The sequence below is a fragment of the Symphalangus syndactylus genome, chromosome 6 (assembly GCF_028878055.3).
Source record: "Symphalangus syndactylus isolate Jambi chromosome 6, NHGRI_mSymSyn1-v2.1_pri, whole genome shotgun sequence".
Taxonomy (NCBI): domain Eukaryota; kingdom Metazoa; phylum Chordata; class Mammalia; order Primates; family Hylobatidae; genus Symphalangus; species Symphalangus syndactylus.
Window position 1 is genome coordinate 92,193,873 of NC_072428.2, and position 16,186 is coordinate 92,210,058.

General features: G+C 37.9%; 1 protein-coding gene across 1 annotated transcript in view; it reads right to left on the minus strand.

Annotated features, from left to right (window-relative positions):
- The window catches only part of RSBN1L (round spermatid basic protein 1 like), a 97,809-nt gene that overhangs the window by 20,664 nt on the left and 60,959 nt on the right, over positions 1-16,186 (minus strand). Inside the window, exon 3 of the mRNA XM_055283461.2 lies at positions 12,939-13,579. Within this exon, the coding sequence (XP_055139436.1) occupies positions 12,939-13,579 (641 nt within the window). The remainder of the gene's footprint in view (positions 1-12,938; positions 13,580-16,186) is intronic.

Sequence of the window (16,186 nt, forward strand, 5' to 3'; positions counted from 1 at the left end):
TTCTACGACATCACAGTACCAACAATGATCACCTAAATAATTTGGGCAGTTTATCTTGTGGGGAGGGGATGACTGTTAGGAAAGAATTTTTATTAAGTGAATTCTTCTAAAATACGAAGCACAACTAAACTTTCAATTTATCTAGTAGTTTTAAAAAGTCATACTATACATGAAATAAAACCAAAAAACTATAACATTATTAAACTATAGAGAGTAGGAGATAATACAATAATCAGAAAACCAGAACCAATTGTTAACACAGTCCTTGTAGAGTAAAATTTATGTATTTAAATGTGAGTAAAAACATGTGTCATTGAGTAACAGGAAAAAAATGCGTAAAACTTGGGTGGTAATATTACAGACACATCATATGTCGTGCCATGACTCAAAAACTTTATTTACTAATTTTGCTTTGACCAGATATTTCTATTTCAGGTTAGAATAATTATTTCATTGATTGAAGAAGTATTACTGACCTAGCCATCTCATTTCTTTCAAATTATACATTTACATTAATTTCCAAGTTTACAAATACTGCTTTTTATTTCAAAATAAAACAAACCACGTCTGAATTACTATAGACCTAAACATTAAAATGTTTAACATAATAGACTGAATAAATCAAAAACCGATTTTTCCCCCTATTCTCTGTCTAGTTTGGGCACTACCTAAGAAGAGGCTTTATCTTTCGTTGATTACTTTTAAGTATGGTCCTATGAAAATTCATAACTATTTCAAAGGATTTTTTAGAGACCCTGAGTTTTTAAAGTAAAGTAACACAGACTCTACTCCGATTATATTGCTAAATATCTTAACTGAATTTTTAGTTAGTTCTTCCCACCTCATGCCAAAATACATATAAAACATACAGATGATATGTAAAATTCACTTTCACACATAACTTATTATAACAAAAGTATAAGTCTCTCTCTTTTAACCAGAATGTACAAGTAGATGCCATTTGCCCACTAATAAAACCAAAAATAAATTCTATTATGAAACTGGCCTTTATAAAAACTGCTTAGCTCTCACATGTTTAAAAAACAGCAATGATCTTCCAAAACCTTTATTCTCCAATAGTAAAGATAAAACTATGATCACCCACCTGAATAAGCATATTTAAACTTAAACCAAATTTTAAAAATTAAATTGAAGTCATCAAAATCTTAATCTGTAAAAGTATTAAATTTTAAAATATATTGTAATATAAACTTTAATTATATATCATTTCATACAAATTTCTAGTTTAATAACACAATATTTCAAATCCATCAGTTGTAACCATTAACTTAAATGTTATAAATATGGCAAGTTACAACCAACGTTTCCGATTTAAAAGTATATACTGGTTGATAAAATACATGATGGTACTTAAGTTGTTAAAATAAAATGTAAGAATAAAATCCACACGCTTTTCACAAAAATGTAAATACTTCTTGATATTGGTGACACCTCTTTTGTTGCAAAACTATATACCAAATATCCAGAATTCACCTATTACAAAAGAATAAAGCCTCAATTCTCTAAAAATCACCTATCCAGACTATGGCAGACTGCGAAGAACTCAAGGGCAGTGAGGCGGGAGAGGTAACAGATAAGGATTAGAAGCATCTCTAAATAATCAAAGTAAATGTCATGAAGACCATGGCTCATAAAAGTTCTTCTTACATATCAGTTCCTGTATTACGCACAACTGTAACTACTCTCTAAAATCATAAAGGATAAGAAACCACAAATTTAGAAGAGGAAGGAGGGGAAAAGGGTAAGCACAGCTGCAGCTGCCCTAAGGCATCATTATTGTATCATACTGACAAACCAATACTGAAAATAAAGTTACATTATGTTGCATGTGTTCAGCAATGAAGATATTTTTATAAAATCTTGATACTTAAAACTACGTTTCCATTAACTAAAAAAATAGCTTATCTGGAAAACCTCACATCCTGATGACGCTCAATGTGAGCTTACTATATTTGCTTTTATTCACTGCAGTAAACATTAATCAAACCAGTTTTCTGATGCAGTTAAAAAATTAACCTGAAAAAAAGTCAAAACATGTCACTGCTTTAAAATATACGCCAGGCGCGGTAGCTCAGGCCTGTAATCCCAGCATTTTGGGAGGCCAAGGCGGGAGGATCATTTGAGAGCAGGAGTTTGAGATCAGCCTGGCCAACGTGACAAAACCCCGTCTCTACTAAAAATACAAGAATTAGCCAGGCATGGTGGCAGATGCCTGTAATCCCAGCTACTCAGGAGGCTGAGTGAGGCACAAGAATGCTTGAACCCAGGAGGCGGAGGTTGCAGTGAGCCAAGATCGCACCATTGCACTCCAGCCTGGGTGATAAAAATGAGACTCAGTCTCAAAAAATAAATTAACTAAATAAAAAATAATAATAGAATATATTTGCTTTCTAAAAAAAGAAATGCACTGAATTACAAAGATTATATATATAGTTCCTCTTGATTTAGGTATATAGATATGTCAAAAAGAACACAATAAAAGACAGGCATGATAATTATATATTTGTGGAAAAGCTTATATTTAAATAGTGGCCTTCAGAAGAAATATAACATATTTAATCTAAATCTCCTCCCCCTCCCCACAAAACCCCACGACCATCATGGCCACATTTTCACTTTTCCCCTTGTGTATTCTCTATAAATATTATGAAGGGAAAGAAGAAAGCAGAAGGAGGAGACCTATTGTACCCATTGCCAGTAAGTGTCAATACCAAAATCTGAGAAGCCTTGGTTAACATAAAATGAAATAATTGTTTAAACTAATATTCGACTTATATAATGTAATATTTAAAAAAAAACACCTTAGGACTCTGAGGTTGGCTTGCTACAAAGGGAAAAAAGTAGCCTATTCTTAACAGGAAATATGTTGCCAAAAACAAATCTGTAAGATTTTTTACTTATTGCTGTTTTCTCTTATGTAATTATGAAAACTGCTGCAACGGGGAAAAGGCAAATATAGTAATAATAAGTAATTTTTTAAAAAACCCCGAAGAATGACTCACTTGAAACAACCTGCTGTTTCCCAAAACATGTTCCCTGAAGAGAGAGCTCCACAGTCCACTAAGTTTGGAAAACTCTTCTTGTTTAGGAGGCTCACCACGCACACTGGCTATTAAAGTTTCTGAGGAGTCTCACTGCAAACAAATATTACTTATTTGGTCCAGCATTACACTATTTTGGACTTCAAAACCTGTTTTTTTTGTAGTTGTTTTAGTATACCTATCAACATTCCAAGATATTAAAAGTTCCTCAGAATACTTTCATAGTGATCCACAATAAATATAGAGATACAGATATTTTTAGCTTGTATCAGCACCAATATGAAGAAAATACAAAAACAGGATCATTATCAGAGCCAAAGAATTGAGGGGGTGGGAGCAGAAGCTGTTGATTCAATTCTGCTGAGGTTTTTTTTAGCGGGTGGGAAGGAGAGTCCCTTATTTTAAAAAACAAGGCCTGCTCAGGACATTCTGAGGCAATCTAAACATGACATAAATGTCTGGCCACAAGGGGGAGCCATTATCCATCACATCTGGCAGACAGTTTCTAATCAAAATAGGGAATATTTAATCAACATTTTATTTCAAAAATACCCATATAACTGCAACTAAAATAACGAAAGTATTATCCATTTTAAAATCAGTAAAATAAAGAGGGAAAGCTTTTTTATTATTATTAGAGCATCTGGTCCCTGACACGATATTTTGTATAGATTCGTTCATAAGTATTTGGGGAGGATGGGGCAGGCACAATTGGTCAAAATGAAAATTTAGTACAAAAGCAAGCAATATTTCAAAGATGAAACATCAAACTGCTTTTAGTAGCCTAACGCAGTGAATGACGCCAGCATGAATTCAACAAATGCTAGTGTTCTGCCCCAATTCTATAGTGAAGCAGGTCTAACAGTGAGATCAGATTTAATAAGTTTCATTATTAAAATAACAGATTTTTAATCATCAGTTAACACTTTGACGTAAGTTACCTGAGAAACAACTTAGAACCAGAATAAAATAAGATTTAGAGTTTGGAAGTGGAGGAACGGTGGTTAGAAAACAACTGCTCCAGTTTTCACATTCTCACAGTTCTTAGTACAGGGTTCCAGAGTATGTATACTGATTAAACATAGTGACAAGCTAGAAATCTAATTTATTTCTTGACAGAGAAAACTCCTATTTTATTTGCCTTTTTCTGTCCCTACAGTAGAACACAGGAACACAATAAATGTCTGAGTGAATATTTGAATGAAATACAGATGCTAGAAAACCTAAAACGAACGTGGTCAATTGCAAATGGCCCCAAATTCTTCCCAGGTCTGTATGCTCACTCCTGTGCAATGTGACTTTTGCCACTCCTGTCATCAAGAAGTGGAGTCTATTAATGGGCATGCACAAAAAACGAAAGAATAAGGCCTACAATTTCATTGCACAACAGGGTGACTATAGTCAGTAATAACTGCACATTTTAACTAAAAGAGTGTTGTTAACTGGATTGTTTGTAACTCAAAGGATAAATGCTTGTGGAGATGGACACCCCATTCTCCATGATGCAATTATTTCATATTGCATGCTTGTATCAAGACATCTTATGTACCTCATAAATATATACATCTACTATGTACCCACAAATATTAAAAATTTAAAGAATTTCTTAAATAGACCGAGCACTTTGGGAGGCCAAGGTGGCACATGCCTAATCCCATCTATCTGGGTGACTGAGGCACAAGAATCACTTGAACCTGGGAAGCTGCAGTGAGCCAAGATCGCGCCACTGCACTCCATCCTGGACAATGACCTGTTAAAATATATATAATGCACAGCTTCTACCATCATATAAGAAAATACAAAACACATATAACATTACTATATATATACTCTTTTATCGACTAAAAATGGTGCTACTTAATTACCTAGAGCATAGCATTATTATGAATTTCTTTCTTTTTTTTGAGACGGAGTCTCACTCTGTCGTCCAGGCTGGAGTACAGTGAGACTCTGTCACACACACACAAAAAAAATTAAAGTAAAATGAATAAATAACCTAAAAGAAGTGGAGTCTATTTTTCCACACGAATCTAGGTTTCACCATGTGACTTCCCTTTGTCAATGGGACATTAGCAAACACAACACAAGCAGAAGCTTGTACACTGGGGCTTACCCTCTTTCTACTCAATGGAACCCTGTAACCACCACCATGCAAATGAGCTCAGGCTAACCTGTTGGATGATGAGAAAAATGTGGCCATCAACCCAGCTGACACACATCAACCACCAACTATGTAAGTGAGATGCCCCAAGACCCAGCTGGTCTGCCAATCATCAGACATAAGAATGATGCCATATAGCCCCCAGCTAAGTTAGCAGAGACCAAAAGAATTGTCCAGCAAGCCCAAAGAACTGCGATAAATGAAACCTTTTTTCAAGTCACTAAGTTTTGAGGCTTTTGTTTATATATTTAATACAGCAAAAGCTAACAGATATGGACAGGTTACAAACTTCGGGAAAAGTTCATGCATATGTTTCTATCCTCAAATAGACTTTCATGATACAGTTTCATAATATATCACCAACCTCAGGGCCACAGCATTAGAAAAATGACATGACCTGTTAAAATATATATATAATGCCACATGGTCTTCAAACCTTTCAGGCAACCTGCAAGGATACAGATGAAGATGGAAAACAGAATTATACAAGTAAAAAGAATTCCAAAACTGAAGACAAAAGAACAGGGATGTTTTAATCCTTTGTCAATGTGGGGTATATGTGTTTAATAAAGTTGAACAGATGTAAAAATGAGTATTTGTGAAAGCTACGAAATACTATTACAGAGATAAACACTATCACTACAAAAATCACAGAAACAGCTACATAATTTGTCATCTTTTAGTTTCTACAGAGTTTAAAGCAAATTATTTTGGTTGCCCTGATTGTAATTTAAGAACAGTAACAAAAACAGAAAACTAGGCTCATCAGGATACAAACTCATCATGAACTTGGTTTGGGTTCCACAGCTATTGGTGGTCAGTACCATCAGGTTGCACAACCTAGGGACTGCCATTCACATCACTGAATGGCTGCAGTGCACAGCTTCTACCACCATATAAGAAAATACAAAACACATATAACATTACTATATATACTCTTTTATCGATTAAAAATGGTGCTACTTAATTACCTAGAGGATAGCATTATCATGAATTTCTTTTTTTGAGACGGAGTCTCACTCTGTCATCCAGGCTGGAGTACAGTGGCACAATCTCGGCTCACTGCACCCTCCGCCTCCTGGATTCAAGCAATTCTCCTGCCTCAGCTTCCCGAGTAGCTGGGACTACAGGCGCCTGCCACCATGCCCAGATAATTTTTGTATTTTTTTTATTAGAAACGGAGTTTCACCATATTGGCCAGGCTGGTCTGGAACTCCTGACCTTGTGATCTGCCTGCCTCGGCCTCCCAAAGTGCTGGGATTACAGGCACGAGCCACCACGCCCAGCCATTAATTTCTTTAATGCTGCTAAATGTGTTTTCCAAACTATATTACATTCTAAAAAATAAAGGTCAGGCTGGGGTGGCTCATGCCTGTAAACCCAACACTTTGGGAGGCCGAGGCAGGTAGATCACCTGAAGTCAGGAGTTCAAGACCAGCCTGGCCAACATGGTGAAACCCCATCTCTACTGAAAATACAAAAAATAAGCCAGGTGTGGTGGTATGCATCTGCAGTCCCAGCTACTCGGAAGCTGAGGCAGGAGAACTGCTTGAACCCGGGAGACAGAGGTTTCAGTGAACCGAGATTGTGCCACTACACTCCAGCCTGGATGACAGAGCTAGACTCCGTCTCAAAAAAAATTTTAAAAAGTCAAATTTGCACCATTTTTCTCTATCAACTTCACTCTACTCTGTCTTCCCACATTTTTCTAGATCTTTTGAATACTGCTTTTGGACTAGTTTTAACTAGATCAAAGATTTTTCAGATTATAAAAGGTAGAAAAGGGAATTGAAGGATAGTTACTGAATTACAAAGATGTCAAGTACAAAACTTTTCTCTACAGTTCTGCTTTCCTCTGCTCTGTAGAAAGCATTATCATCTCATAACAAGAGCAGGTGCTACTGAACTGAACCTACTGAACTTAGTCAAGATGGTCCCTAACTCAGATGGTTCAACTCATAATTTTTTGACTTTATTATGGGTTTATCAGGTTGAAACCTCATAGTTAGGTCAAGCGGCATCAGGAGTTAAGATGGTTCAGCTTACTTACAATTTTTTTTTCCAGTGGGCTTATCAGAGGTTGTTTGTTTTTTGTTTTTGTTTTGTTTTGAGACAAGTCTCACTCTGTCACCCAAGCTAGAGTGCAATGGCGCGATCTCGGTTCACTGCAACCTCCGCCTCCAGGGCTCAAGCGATTCTTCCTGCCTCAGCCTCCCGAGAAGCTGGGATTACAGGTACCCACCACCACGCCCAGCTAATTTTTGTATTTTTAGTAGAGACGGAGTTTCACCATGTTAGCCAGGCTGGTCTCTAACTCCTGACCTCAGGTGATCCACCTGCCACAGTGCTGGGATTATAGGCATGAGCCATCATGCCCAGCTGCTTATCAGAGTTTTAAATGCATTTTCAAGTTAAAAATATTTTTGACTTACAGGTTTATTAGGATGCAGCCCTAGCGTAAGTTGAGGAGCAGCTGAAGTTAGTGAGGAATCATGACCAAATCAACAAGTTTGATTCCTGAGCAAACACTTTAACATTAATTTGGCTTTATTATCCACAATTTGTTTTTGCTGTGGTTTATATTAGGTAAAACTACATTCCAATATTGGTACCTCTGTTCTCCCTTCCCCTAGAATATTGACTCACAGTAGCTCAATTAATGTCGTCTCAACCAATTCTTTTGGTGAAAGCAATTTCACACGGCAGTATGTAGGCTAATCCACTTGATACCACCAAAATATACAGTTTCACTATATGATTCTAATAACAAGCATTCATCAATGGAAAACTAGTTTTTTCTAAATTTCATATAACCTAATTACTAAACTTTTGTTTTTGTTTTTTGGGGTTTTTTTCTTTGAGACAGGATCTCACTCTGCCACCCAGGCTGGAGTGCAGTGGTGTGTTTTTCTTCATTTTCAAAGAGACATGGGCCTTGCTATGTTGCTCAGGCTGGGCTCAGACTCCTGGGTTCTAGTGATCCTCTTGCCTCAGCTTCCTGAATAGTGCCATGGCAAATTACTAAACTTTTGACATTCCAAATAACTAGCATGTACATAATAGTACCACAGATAAGGGAAAGGGGAATGTTGGAAGATAAATGGGGTACAAAATACATTTTGTTTCTCAGGATGAGTGTTAATGCCATATTCTAAGAAGTGCTGAAAACTTCCATGTTCTCAAAAAGAGTGATTAACAAAATGAGGTCTTGAATATACAGGAATAAATCTTTTAAAAATCTGCAAGACCTCTATGCTGAAAACCAGAAAATATTACTGACAGAAAATAAAAAGACAAATGAAAAGGAATACCATGATCACAGACTCGAAGACTCAATGTTGTAAAGGCATCTACCCTAACTTATCTACAGCCTCAATGTAATACCAAGCAATATTCTAGCAGATAACTCTTTGAAATTTGACAAGCTGATTCGAAAGTTTATATGGAAATGTAAAGAGCCAAGGAAATCTGGAAGAACAAAGCTGGCAAACCGATTCTAGATTACTGAGATTAATTATAAGCTAGGCACAGTGGCTCACATCTGTAGTCCCAGCTACCCAGGAAGCTGAGGTGGGAGGATCACTTGAGCCCAGGAATCTCAGGCTACAAAACACTATGATCGTACCACTGCACTCTAGCCTGGCTGATAGAACAAGACCCTGTATCTATCAATCAATCAATCGAGTTATTATAAAGCTGTAACAATTAGACAAAGAAAACAATGGAATTACAGGGAGCCCAGAAACAGACGCACACACACATGATTAGCTGGTTTAAGGTGACACTACAATACAATGAGGAAGGGGTATCTTTTCCATAAATGATGCTGGGTCTTTTGGATATTTATATGGAAAAACATGAACCTTGATCTTTACCTCATGCCATATACAAAGATCAATTCCAGATGAACTACAGATTATTTTTCCACTACTTTTAGCTGCTGTTTTATTAACTATAGATTTAACCATGAAAGGTAAAACAATAAAAGTTTCCAGAAGAAAACTTCACAGAATATATTAACGACTTTGTGGTAGGCAAAGATTTCTAAAACAGAATGTAAGAAACAGTTATCATAAATGGATTATAAATTATAAATTAGATTACATTAAACTTAGGAACTTCTAGTTATCAAAAACACCTAAGAGTGAAAAGGTAAGACACCAAGTGAGAGGAAATATTTGCAATACAGTTAGCTGACAAAAGATTCTTATCTATATATATAATAGTCCAACAAATCAACTAGAAAAAAAAGCAAATAAGAAATTGACAGAGTGGACAGGTACTTTACAAAAGAGGATACTCAACTGGATAATAATCATATAAAAAGGTACTTGACATCCTTAGTCATCAGGGAAATACAAATTAAACCACAGGGAGCTACCACTACATAGTCACCAGAATGACTTAAATGAAAAAGATAGACACTACTAAGCATGGCAAAGGATGTGGAACACTGCTATTGGGAATGTAAATCGGCACAGTAACTTTGGAACACTGGCAGTATCTAGCAAAACTGAACAGGTACATATGTTTTGATCCTGAAATCCTAATCTTAGGTATATACTCAAAAGAAACACATACATATGCTCATCAAGACATGTGAAAAATATTCATAGCATCTATGTTCTACCAGTCTCAAACTGGAAACAACTCAAATGTCCATCCATATGGTAACAAGATAAACAAACTGTGGTATATTAACACTGGTATACTAACACAGTGGAATACCATGCAGCAGTACCACTACATACAAGATGGATGAATCTCACAAACCTTACACCACAGAAAAGAGACCAGACACAACAATGTACGTACTATCTGATTCCACTAAAGTTCAAAAAGAAGCAAAATATATCAGTGATGTTCAAAGTCAGGACAGTGATCATTTGGGTATCTGTTCATGTGGTGGGATTGGGGGGTTGGCACAGTACTGATAAAGAAGGGTTTGGGGAAGGTTTCTGGCTACTAACAATATTTGGCTTTTTAAAATCATGGGTGTGTTCTCTGTGAAGACTCATCAAGTTATATATTTATAATATGTATACTATGTATTGTATATACATTACACTTCAATAAAAAGTTTACTAAATAAAATCAACTCCTGGAGGGACACTTCAATGTAGGCTAAGAGAGCTTTAACTGGGAGGACTCAAGGGATGAGAAATAGAACTGTGCAAGAAGCAGCATGCTCATTTTTCTCCTACTGCTCTCTCTTCTGGATCCCATTCAGTTTCATAAAGCCAGTGCCTCAGGACAAATCGAAGGCTACCTCCCCAATCTGCGCACAACTTCCCCACTCACAGGAATGATAAGATCTGAAGAATCTTGTGATAAAAGGAATACGGTCCTTGCACATGTACTTTCCTGCCTTTAAGTCTATAGCTAAAGAAGCAAAAGTAGTCCCTGCAGCTGACATGCTTAGGTCACCAGGGTAGCAGATCACACAGATATGGGGCCAGAACCACAACTGGTAACAAACAGGATCCATCTGCCTGGAGTTTCCTCTTTGCAATATATATTACCCAAGAAGCCCGAAGAGATGGTGACAACCAGAGTAGGTGGCTCATCGAGGACTTGAGATCCACAACCCAGGCACACACTGCCATGATTAACAAGTCCAGCATCTCATTTTATTTAGTAACAAAAGCAGTTTTCATGGTGTACATATTACACAATTTAGATGAAAATTCTTATCATTATAGTTTAAAATAATTCCTAACCTTATTTGAAAAACCATCTGAAAAGCACGTAATGTGATGCACATCAATGTATTGTCACATTTAAAAGGTTACTGAAGCAAACTTGCATAGTATCAAAGCAAGAAAGTTTGTGATATTGTGGAAATAACCGGGAATGGGAGCCAAGAGGCCCAATAGAAAACCGGACATTTAGGAGACATGCAATAAACGACAAATGAATGATAAGGTGATAAGGCACTTTGAGCATGTTGTCTCTTCTCTCACTGGATCTGTTTCTTCACTGCTAAAATAAGATTATAATGAGGATTAAATGAGTTACTACATATAAAATACTCAGAACAACTAGTCCTTGGCACAGTCAGTACTCAATAAATAGTAAACACTATTATTAGATGCCAGTCCTGATTCTGCCATTATATTCAGGTGTAACCTCAGACAAGTAACTCACCATTTTGGGTTTCTATAAAATGACAGGGCTAGTAATGGATGCTCCATAGCTCCCTATCCACTTTAGAAAATATTTAAACTTCAATTCTCAAACATGTTATGTTAGAGAATAATTCCCACACATGTTATGTTAGAGAATAATTCCCACACACGCACATTAGAAATTATTTTCCAGGCCAGGAGAGGTGGCTCACACCTGTGATCCCCACACTTCGGGAGGCCAAGGCAGGCAGGTCACTTGAGGTCAGGAGTTCGAGACCACCCTGGCCAACGTTGCAAAACCCTGTCTCTACTAAAAATACAAAAATTAGCCAGGCATGGTGGTGCATGTCTGTAATTCCAGCTACTTGGGAGGCTGAATCAGGAGAATCGCTTGAACCCGGAAGGCAGAGGTTGCAGTGAGCCAAGGTCGCACCACTGCACTCCAGTCTGACTCCATCTCAAAAAAAAAAAACAAAAACAAAAACAAAAAAAGATCACATTATTTTCCAGACTACCATCTACTACAGAATATACACCAAAGACACTCATACTATTTAGGGCGGGGTACATGTGGATGTGACTGAACATCCAGACTACCATTTAAAGTGGAAACTATAACTTGAGCACCCATCAAAAAAGGAATATATTCAGAATAAGGAAAGGAGCCCTGGATGAAGATTAAGATTTTGTTCTATTCCTGACACTGCTGACAATGTTAAACAATACCTTACTCCTCTATCTCTATGTCTGTTTACTTATTTGTAAATTGAGAGGTGTTGGGATAAATAATCACTAAGATCCATTTGAGACTTCCTTTACTTTTCCCCTCCTTCCAAACTAGAATGTTGTCCTAGAAACCAAAAACTGTTTCTAGAAAACCAAAAACTACAGCATGAATAAATGTGAGAACTGGCCAATCTCCAGACTAAACAGTCCCAATTTGAGGATGGGTGATAATGGCACCAGCCTTTCAGATGGGCCCACACTGATGTTCAAGACCCAGCAGACTCTATTCTGTCTGCTTTCCAGAATAATATATATTCTCCACCACAGAGAAGGGTAGGAAATGAAAATTAGCTCAATATACTGATTGCCACTTTTTACGCATCATTACACAGTAACTGATGATTCCTTCACACCCCAATATTTTTAATGGCCAACATTTATTCAGTACCTACCATGTGATGGGCCTGGTGCTAAGTACCTTAAAGCATCCTAAAGCTAGAAGACAATTTTAGGTGATTTCCAGGTAAGAAAACTATTTAAGGACTGGAAAATACATGGCTAAATTCATTTCCTTAGGTTCAAGATCGCTCCTTGTAAAAAAAAAAAAAAAAAAAAAAAAAAACAACAACAACACAGAATCTTAATTATTTCATTAACTGTCTTTAAGAAAAAAACACAGGTAAGTGAAAATTGAATTTTAAATTCTGATGCTCACATCAAGAAAGTAATTTACTCTTAATACTCCCAAATGGCTTCATTATATTCTTACCTTTTTATTTCAACCTAATTAGGAACAAAAAACAGAAACTCATCTAAAAATATATAATTAAAAGTTATTTTATAAAACTGAAAACCTCTTACCTGAGCATGAAAATTGGACATAGTCGTTGTCTCTATATCTTTCTTTCCCAATATCTCCATTTTCACTGGTGAATTGGGAAAATTAAATGAAAAATAGTCTAAAAAGTCAGGTAGATAAGTAGCTGCCCCATGAACAATACCCATCACGTAGAAAGCTGCAGAGTTTTCGTTTTCACTGAACACTAGACCCACAAACTCTTCTGCAAACCTCTCCATCTCCATAGGAGACAGGTGGGAGAGTTCGTTACTGTAGGCATGGATAACCGATGCACCTCCATTAGGCTGGTGCTCTATATGAATGAGTTGTTTAAATTCCAAAGTGTCCAACCTTTTGAGGTTATTCTGAACTCGTGGCTCCTTTAATGAGACAAATGGAAACTCACTGTTCTCTGGAATTTTGGAATCATAGTTCTTGGTATCCAAATTCTTCCCAACGTAATCTTTTATGTTATCATTTAGGATGCCTTTGGCTGCTTGATCTTCAACATCAGTTAGCAATCCTGAGCAGATGGTCTGAATAGATTTGCTATACATTTTCGGACGCTTCCGTTTTTCATTCTCTTTGTGTTTCTTTTTCTTTTTCTTCTTTACCTTTTTAATTTGTAAGTCTTCTATACTTGTTTTTGGTTTCTCCTTCCCACCTGTTGGAAAAAATGTTTTTTGAAACTCCGTATTTTAATTACTTTAAAAACCATGCTTTAGGAACAGTTTTGTGTAAGAAAGAAGTTTACTTCTGAAAATTTACTCAGAATTATATATTTAGGACTCATTTTTTACAGAATTGATAATCAATATTTAGTCAGTCTTTTTTGAGAAGGAATCTTGCTCTGTCACCCAGGCTACAGTCCAGTGGTGTAATCCTGGCTTACTGTAACCTCTGCCTTCTGGGTTCAAGCAATTCTCCTGCCTCAGTCTCCCAAATAGCTGGGATTACAGGAGCACGTCAACATGCCCAGCTAATTCTTGTATTTTTAGAAGAGACAAGGTTTCACCATGTTGGCCAGACTGGTCTCGAACTCCTGACCTTGTGATCTGCCCGCTTCGGCCTCCCAAAGTGCCGGGATTACAGGCGTGAGCTACCACACCCAGCCAGTCAGTCTCTTCATCTACACAGCGAGAGAGAGAGACAGACAGACAGACAGACAGGCGTAGAGCAAAGTTACATCTACAGTGTGTGCTACCATTCTGACATATAGCAAATGCTCACAGTTTACAGAAATAACGAGATGAATGAATATTTTAGAAAACAATCTTCAGGGTGGGCGCCGTGGCTCATGCCTGTAATCCCAGCACTTTGTGAGGCCGAGGTGAGTGGACTGCTTGAGGTCAGGAGTTCGAGATCACCCTGGCCAAGACAGCAAAACCCCATCTCTACTAAAAACACAAAAATTAGCTGGGCATGGTGGTGAGCATCTGTAATCCCAGCTACCGGGGAGGCTGAGGCAGGAGAATTGCTTGAACTGAGAGGCAGAGATTGCAGTGAGCCAAGATCGCGCCACTGCACTCCAGCCTGGGCGACACAGTGAAACTCCACCTCAAAAAGAAAAAAAATAAAGAAAAAAAGAATCATCTATGCCCAGTGTCTTTCCTTTACCACCTTATCATTCTTACTGCTTAAATTCTGGTTCTGTTTTCAATCTGTTTAAATTTGCTCTCCCAGAATGTTGAAATATCAAATCCAGTCATATTTACTCAAATCATTTTTTCTGGTGTCTCTGTGATTTGACAGAACTATCCAGCACATCCTTGATTACTTCTGATAATGCTACTGTCTTAATTTTTGGTCTAACAGCTGCATAACTGTCTCTCATCCTGAATGCTACAGCCATATTAACCTTTCTATAATTTTTATGTATTCTTTTAATCATATTCATTCCTTAGCTAAACTGCTTTCAAGAGCTCTCAATGTCTACCTATAATCTCTTCACTCTGGAATCCAAAGACAGTGCCCTCAAGTACCTCATGCTCTGGTCAGACTGAACTATTTATTTACAATTTCTTACAAAACATAACTCTACTGGCAAAGGCATTTCCTCTCCTTAAAATACCCTTGCCTTGCTCGTTATTTACCAATGAACTCTTTTCTATCCATTTGATGTGACTGAAAGTTTCCTGAGGCACCCCCAGAAGCTGAGCAGATGCCAGCATCATGCTTCCTGTACAGCCTGCAGAACCATGAGCCAATTAAACCTCTTTTCCTTATAAATTACCCAGTCTGAAGTATTTCTTTATAGCAGTATAAGAATGGACTAATACAGAAAACTGGTACTGAGGAATGTGGCATTGCTATAAAGACATCTGACAATGTGGAAGTGACTGCCCTGGTAGAAAAGTTCTCCATGAAAGCTCCATTCCTTTAGCAGGCTTCTGCCTGAACATCCAGGTGTTTCCATACAGCCTCTGAAAACTAGGTGGAAGCTCCCAAGCCTCAAATCTTGCATTCTGTGTACTGGCAGGCTTAATACCACATAGAGCCACCAAGACTTATGGGTGGCACCCTTGAATAGTGGCTCAAGCTATACCTGGACACCTTTGAGCCACAACTGGAGCTGCGGTGGCTGGGGAGCAGTATCGTGAGGCTGTGCAAAGCAGCAGGGCCCTGGGCCTAGCCCAGGAAACCATTCAGTCCCACTAGGCCTCCAGGCCTGTGATGGGAGGAGCTGCCACAAGGTTCTCTGAAATGCCTTCTAGGACTTTCCCCCATTGTCTAGCCTGTTAGCAGTTGGCTATTCCGTTTTATTTACACAAATTTCTGCAGCCTGCTTGAACTCTTCCCTGACAATAGGCTTTTCTTTTCTACCACATGGCCAGACTGCACATTTTCCAAACCTTTATGGTTTGGAAAAGTTAATGTGGGGAAATGTGGGGTTGGAGCCCCCACACTGAGTCTCCACCAGGGGACTGCAGAGTGGAGCTATGAGAAGAGGGCCACTGTCCTCCAGACCCCAGAATGGTAGATCCACCAAAAGCTTACACCATGCACTTGAAAAAGCCTCAAGCACTCAATACCAGCCCTTGAGAGCAGCCACAGGGGCTGAGCCCTGCACAGCCACAGGGGTGAGGCTACCCAAGGCAATGGGAGCCCACCTCTTGCATGAGGGTGTCCTGGATGTGGGTCATGGAGTCAAAGGGGATTATTTTGGAGCTTTAAGATTTAATAACTGCCCTGCTGGGTTTCAGACTTGCATGAGGTCTGTAGCTCCTTTTTTTGGCCAATTTCTCCCTTTTGGAACAGCAGTATTTACTCA